The following is a 7,823-nucleotide window of genomic DNA, read 5'->3' on the forward strand; positions in this document are numbered from 1 at the left end:
AACTCATTAGTCTCCTCCACACATTCGTTCTCAATAGGACCCACGATGCGTGACATAGTATCAGCGGCTTCATTATCTTTACCTGGCCGATATCGGATGACAAAGTCAAATTCTGCTAATTCATTCAACGTGCGCATTATTCTAGAATTCTCCCTAGCCAAATTTTGCAAATATATTAAAGGCTTGTGATCCGTGAACAAAATGAATGGTACTGCAAATAAGAAAGCTCTAAAAGTTTGTACACTCCACCTGATAGCTGTCAGTTCCCGTTCGATTGTCGAATATCGTCTCTGCGTTGCTGTAAACGTTCTGGATGAATACGCTATTGTTCGATACTCGCCCTTCTGCTTCTGCATCAAGCAGGCTCCGGCACCAACACTAGACGCATCTACATACAGCTCTAAACGCTCTGCTGAGTCTGAATAATCGGGGAAACTAAGGGCAACATCAGTCAATAAAGCTTCTTTCAATGCATCAAAAGCTACATTCATTTCCCTAGTCCAACTCAATACCTCCTTCTTCGGTCCCCCCGTCAATTCCGTTAAAGGTTTTGCAATAATCGAACATTTTTCTATGAATTTTCGCTGAAAATTTACTAGTCCTAAAAATTGTCGCAACTGGGTAACTGTAACTGGTTTTGGATAATTCCGTATTTTGTCAATAAATTCTGGCGATTTACGTATCCCATCTGCTCCTATCACATGTCCCAAAAAAAATTAACCGATCTCCTGAAAAACTCACATTTCTGAACTTTAATTTTGATACCATTTTTACTCAGCGTTGTCAAGACCTTTTTAACTAGTGACAGATGTTCTTCAAAAGTCTCAGTCATAATCAATATATCATCAATGTAGACTAGAACATTATGAAAACAAAATTCTGACAGGATTTGCTGCATAGTTTTCTGAAAAGCAATTGCACTATTTCGTAACCCGAAAGAAAGTCTTTTGAATTGGTAATGGTTATGTGGAGTACTGAAAGCGGTAAATTTGCGGCTATTTTCGTGAATGGGGACCTGATAATAACCTCTAATTAAATCTAACTTGCTAAAATACTGTACGTTATGGCCAGCATATATTGAATCGTTGATACTAGGCATTGGAAACTTCTCCGGCTTTGTCACTTTATTCAATTGCCGGTAATCTAGACACATTCTTAACTCTCCAGAAGGCTTCCGAACTGGCACTACCGCTGCCGACCAATCTGAGTTGCTATATTCTATTATATCTGACGACAAAAGCTCCTCACACTGCCTATCGATTTCTCTGTTTACCGGCTCTGAAAATCTCCTAGGTCGTAACCAAATCGGAGTGTTGTCTGTTAATTCGATAACATGCGGGGCAACATTGGCCTTCCCTACATCATCTTCGCTCTTGTTCATTACTGCCTTAGCAGACAACAACATGTCATATACAGCGGTATTTTGCTCTTCCCCTAAAGTATCCCCTAACTTTATTTCCCTCTTCAATCGCTCTAACGTCCAACTGTCTTCTGTGATTTCCTCCTCGTCCAACTCTAACAAGGTCGATACTCGTCCTACGTACGATCCTGCACTAACTAATTTTTTCCCTTTAACACTAGACATAATTATCTCCGGAGTACCATGAATACAGGAAATTATACCGTCTAAACTTCGCTTACCCGTCCCTTCCTTACCATCAAAAAAGTAGCATGGAATATTACCATTCAATATAGAACTAAAGTTAGCAACAATGGGTACTCTACCTCCTGTTTCATTCACTCTAGTACTTTTCATAGCGTATGCTGGGATATTTTCTAACATGATCGACTTAACTGCATTATTCTCCTCCAAAACCACTCTCATGCTCGAATTGTCATTCATGACTTTACTGATGGTGCGTTTGTTCATGTCTACAGAAATTCTTTCAGCATGTAAAAATGAATAACCGAGGATTATATCATATTGAATGACATCATTTGCGACCACTATTACAGGAACATCAATTATAATACCGAAAAAATTTAATGGCAATTTTGCATGACCCAATGCATACGTTTGAGTTTTACCTAATCCCTTGATTACCGAAGCTTCCCGATCAAATAGATTAATGCCAGAATCCACCAAAACCTTACTACTACACAAACTTCTACCAGCCCCACTATCAATCAAAACTCTGACATCAGACAAATTAACATTAAGCGATAAACACATGAGATTTGCGGGGTTTAGACAAGAAATATTCACCTGAAGGTTTTGGGACTCGCCTTCACATCGCGGCGCACTCTGGTCACCCATAGGCAACTCTGACCCACGAGTACTGTTACTGTGCACATCTGAAGGCTGTTCGATAGCAGGCACAGGCTCGCCCTGCTGACTGTTGTGTCTCGGGTTCGTGGTCTCGCGTGTCGGCTCACTCTTCCATTCGTCGTAGGTCGTATGATTTCGGTCGGAGTTCACGTGGCTGCGGACGTTGCCACGGTTACCGTTGATGTCTTCATTTTGGTCCGCTTCATCTACGAGCCTTGAAAATCTGTTGCGGAGAAGAAGGGTTCCTTTGTCCGAATTCAGTCTACGTTGACGCTCTAGCTTTGTTTCTTGAGCAGCAGCTTTGGATTTGAACTCCGGCTCTCTTGCGTCCGGGTTAGCACTGGCTCTTTGGCTGGACTCCTCGTTCTGAGGGCTATGGACGTGCAGTGGTCGTGATGCTGCCTGGTTCTCGTTCTCTCTCCTGGTCCCACGTGGTCTGTACGTCGGGCACTGTCGTATATAATGCTCTGACGATCCACAAATGAAACACTCGCCTCTCAACTTTCTACATTCTCTAGCAAAGTGTCCAACACGACCGCAGTGTCCGCAAGACGTATCGTAACGTTCCGTAGCAAAAGTCGTACTAGCACGATATCTGAGTGCCTCTTCATACGCAGGTCTGTGCGATTTCCAATAACACCGAACCTGGCTTGCGGGTGATGATATAGCGTTTCTAGTTGGTTTTGGTTCCCTTTCTCTACTGGGGAACAACTCAGAAACCTGCACACATGCATCGCTTTTCTCTGTGCGATTCAGGTTAACACACATTTCGGGCATCGTATCGTTTCTAGCTTCTCTGGCATTCTCTACATCAAAATGACGGGCACATTTCCTTATTGATTCCCACGTAAAACTCTCTCCTTTCATGATGTAGCTCAATTTTAATGTTTTCAGCACTTTTTTGAAGTCATTGGGAACACAGTTCGTGAATTTGTTGATCAACGTCTTACTCAAGTTCACCTTGCGTCGCGGATAAGCTAGCCGGTATGAGCGCTCCAGACGGTTACAGAAGAGATACATTGGCTCGTCTTTCACCCAACAAGCTCTAGTGAAATCCTTTTCGTTCTTCTCTCGGCGCAGCTCTTTCATGTCTTCGTACCAGTCACATAATTTCTTCTTGACGTCGTTGTAGGAATCGTCCACTTCTTTCATTGAATTGAATGCTTCAAGTATCTCGCCCTTCAAATTCAACTCCAGTTGACCAATCCATAGATCTCTACCGCCTCGGTAATTGTCCTCACAGAAGCTTTCAAAGCGTCGCAGGTATGCCTTCAAATGTTGCCTCGAGTCTACGTCAAACTTCTCTAATGGTGGCACCTTGCGGCTATCCAATCTTGCAAGAACACTCTTCCACTCTTCGAACAAACCGTGGGGCTTCGCATAATCCTTCCTCTTGATATTCCTCTTCTTACGGAGCACAATCTCTTCTGATGAGCTGCTGTTCTCTCCGCTACCCGCTCTTCTCTTCATATCAAGCATCGAACACTCCACTTCATCACTGGCGAAACTCCTATTATACTCGTTCACACCTTGATTATTCGTCTCACATGGTGGAGTTGCTCGTAATTTCGGTACTGCTCCCGATCGTTCATTACTAGAAACTTCATCAGTCGTTGAACTACTCTTCACTCCTAAGCTCAAAAAAGTATACCAAGTGTCGCGGAAATCTTGCATGAGGTTTTTCGATCCTCTAGGTAATCTATGTTCGATATTTCTCACATTGTTCAAAAACTTTTCAATATAGTTTAAGTTCTCTTCAATGAAATTCACTTCTTCCTCCTGGCTCAATTCTTCTCGATCACTTTCCCTACAAGTCGATGGCAAGGTACGTGCACATTCCATATTTACTTCTCAAAGCAATGAAATAATCAAGCGTACAGGGCGGAAAAGCACTTTAAATTAGGTGGTCAAGCCGAGCAAAAGGAAAGCCTCCGTGTAGTTTTCACATGAAATAAACAAATGCACCAGTATATTCCAAAATAACACTGAACAGTTCACATTTCCACACCACTTTTACGATCCCAGGCCACTGCAAAAGTCACGGCACCATTTATGTTGGGGCTCTTTGTAACCACCAACTAGCCTTCATGATCGCATAGGTTTATTCATTAATGCACGATAATCAAAACACTTTATTACACCACTTTCAAATAAACAAATAAATAATAAATAAATAATGACACTAGCAAGTTCACTTCATGGCTTGATCTTGGTGCTTAGCTCTTGAGGCTAAATTTCCATTTTGAGGCTTTCCTATAAAAGAACCAAATAAAAATAGATAAATAACTGACAGTAAACAAACATTAAAACGCATATAAACTCTAAATATTCACAAATCTATTCCGGATTAAATCTATTCACATATATATTTACATATTCACAATCTAACACAGCACATACCTCCGCTCCGGCTTTCCACGACAGAATAATCTAATCACCTCCTCCTTCCGCACTTAGCCTCCCGTAAACTCTAAACTAAAATGACAATTTAAAATTCCGGACTATAAACAAATTATACAATCATAAACAAATTATACAATCAATACTCCGATATATAAATAGCAATAATTTCTATCCCTTACAATATAAACCAGTAAGCTATTTTTTCATTAAAGTATCGCGTATCAGATGACTAAACAAAGGTGCGCGTGCACATATACATCGACGTCATTCTATGAGCGGGATATGGTCATGGTTCGTTCAAATATCAACATCTGACGATAAAAATCTGACGTGAGGAAGCTTGACCAGCTGCTCCTTGCGGTTATATTAAGCAGATTCTGCCCATAAGGACATGGACTCCCGAAAAATGTTTCTATATAGCAGCGGGATACAGCAGATGGCCGATTACCGCCTGATTCACTACACAGGCGACGTGATAGATTGCGCGGCGACCCAAAATGGAACCCGAATTTTGAATGGGTAATTTAACGCATATAATAACATTGTTTCTGGCCGAAATATCAACGTTATAATAGTGATAATATAATAAGTTGAAGATATCATGCAATAGTGATTAAGCGCACTTACGACATTCGAATACTTCATATATAGTTTTCATCGTAGGTGTTTGTTTTGCCGCGAATACAGAGGCACTTTTGAAGTCAACGGATATGAAACATACCGCCGTTCCAAAATTATTTGTTATTGGTGAGCCAAGTGAAAGATCGTTGATAATTAATTCCAACTTATTTATTATTTCTAATGCTGTATCTGTGTATAAGGTGCGCCAAAACATAACCTGGAGGTTATGTCATATACGTGCTTTAAGCAAAATAAGTTACATAATAATTCTACTTATACAGACTAGAATCAAGTATTAATTGGTGGTACGAGGAATGCTTGAACATCAACACCTTGTACAACACCGATCAGTTCTTCATGCAACCAGTTATGCAACCCTGCGATAGCAATCAACCCGCAAGTGGTGATCGTAGATGATGGTGATATTGTATTTTACCACGTTTTTCTTAGCTCGCTTTCGTGTCCCTCTGTCTGTGATGATCAAATCTTGCAATCGATATTTCACCAACTTTCCCGCTAGCTAGCGCTCTGAAACTTTTAGGGAAGCTCAGCTACCGGTAACAATACAATAATCAATAATTTGTTGCACGTTTCCAGGCGTATTTTTACCGAACCTTTCTTTTTACAGCCAAGCACCCAGATAAATACGGGAACAACAATATATCCCCTCGAATACTATTTTCTTCAGAACTTTGAAAAGAATTTTCTTTTGTGCATTTGCGTGGCCAACTGAAATGAAATGAAATGAATATTATGTAGGATGGTTGACCTTTGTGCACTAGTTATAAACTCTAAAGGAACTCACAAGCAGGGGTTGGGAACCTTTAATGCACGTCATCCTCGAGAGGATATTCGTCTTTAGACCTGTCTCTTATACACATCTNTGAGTTTGCCTCTTCCCCTTTTCCAATTCAAAGTAGACCTCGTTTTTTTGGGAATACTGAATCTTATTTTTCAATCGAGAACCGTTAAAAAAACGCCTTTCAAAGTAAAGAAATGTCATCCTTACTACAAAAGATCAACAGATTTTATCATCAAACTGCACGACAGTACTTGTTCAGAGGATTACTCAGAAATATTTTGATAAAACTTAACTTGTCTAGGAACGAATAACAAAATTTGCTTCGGTCATCGTTTTACATAACACCTTTTAGTTTTAATCAAGTCTCTCAGAAATGAGTTAAGGAGGAAAGAAGTCACGAATAAGGCTGGATGATAATCACCAACTTTAAAAGGAGTTAGACAAATCTAATGCTACTTAAAATGCGGCCTGCGTTCAAACATTCAACATAATTTCATGATACTGCTATAGAACTCTATTTCAAATTACTTGCATAAAAGAAATAATGCAGTCACTGGAGCGAATACATTTTAAGCTGGAAATTTCCCATTATTAAACATCTTATTATAGGTACGCGAGAAATTTTGACGGACACTATTAATTATTTTGTTTTTTATTTCCCATTATTAAATATCTTATTAAAGGCAGGCGAGAAATTTTGAAGGACGCTGTTAAATTTTGACGGACACGAATTAATTTTTCACTTACTAACTCCCTTTTATATATCGAAGTAGGGCCCGATATTTGCAGAAAACTGAATCTTATCTTTCAATCGAGAACCGTTCAACAAAGTGTAAAACATGGGGTAGACAAGAAATGTGACGTTCAAATTAAAATATTTTCGTCCTAAATTTACAAAAGAACAGCAGATTTGGTCGTTTGGGTGCTCAATAAAATGCTTGGCAGTAATTGTTCAGAAGATTCGTCACAAATTTTTTTTTCAAACTCAACATGTCTAGAAAAAATTAGCAAAATTTGCTTCAGTTATCGTTTTATACAAAATTTTTTAGTCATGATTGAGTCTCTCAGAAATGAGTTAGGTAAGGCAGAAATCACGCATGAGGCTAGATAACAATCACGACTTTAAAAAGAGTTAGACAAATCTAATGTTGCTTAAAATATGGCCTGTGTTCAAACATTTAACAGAATTCCATGATACTGCTATAGAACTCTATTTCAGACTACGTGCGTAAAAGAAATGTTGCGGTCACAGCAGCGAATGCATTTGGAGCAGGAAATTTCCCATAATAAATATCTCATAGAAAGTGGGCGAGGAATTTTGACGGACACTATTCAATACTACACATTCTATGCATCATAAGAAACTATTTCCCGGACTATTTCCAAGCCTAATATTAATGTTGATCACAATCATCTTACCAGTTATATTTTAGCGCATTAATTGTACTTGTAGCACAATTCAAGTTAAACAGATAATGTTCGATAATAATTTGACATTTACGATGCAAATGAGAAACACGAAGCGTGCCGGACCAGACTCGATAAAAATTATGGTTACACTGTGGAATCATGTTTGTCAGAGACATGCAGAGGTGGGCAGTAGCGCGCTACATGTAGCGGCCGCTACATTTTCAGTAGCGGTAGCGGTAGCGGACCTACATTTAAAGCAATGTAGCGATAGCGGTATCGCCCGCTACATATTTAATTAGCCGCTCGCTACAATCTATC

General features: G+C 39.6%; 1 protein-coding gene across 1 annotated transcript; it reads right to left on the minus strand.

The window, feature by feature from the left end:
- Positions 1 to 400: 400 nt before the first annotated feature.
- On the minus strand, positions 401 to 4,692 carry LOC125179080. Its single transcript, XM_047884228.1, has 4 exons — positions 4,670 to 4,692; positions 3,167 to 4,522; positions 2,207 to 2,719; positions 401 to 418 (listed from the first exon to the last, which is right to left on the minus strand). The coding sequence occupies exons 2-4, from the start codon at positions 4,109 to 4,111 to the stop codon at positions 401 to 403; spliced, it is 1,476 nt and encodes a 491-aa protein (XP_047740184.1). The 5' UTR covers positions 4,112 to 4,522; positions 4,670 to 4,692.
- Between the last annotated feature and the right edge of the window lie 3,131 nt (positions 4,693 to 7,823).

Source organism: Hyalella azteca, unplaced genomic scaffold (genome assembly GCF_000764305.2).
Source record: "Hyalella azteca isolate HAZT.00-mixed unplaced genomic scaffold, Hazt_2.0.2 contig14922, whole genome shotgun sequence".
Lineage (NCBI taxonomy): Eukaryota > Metazoa > Arthropoda > Malacostraca > Amphipoda > Hyalellidae > Hyalella > Hyalella azteca.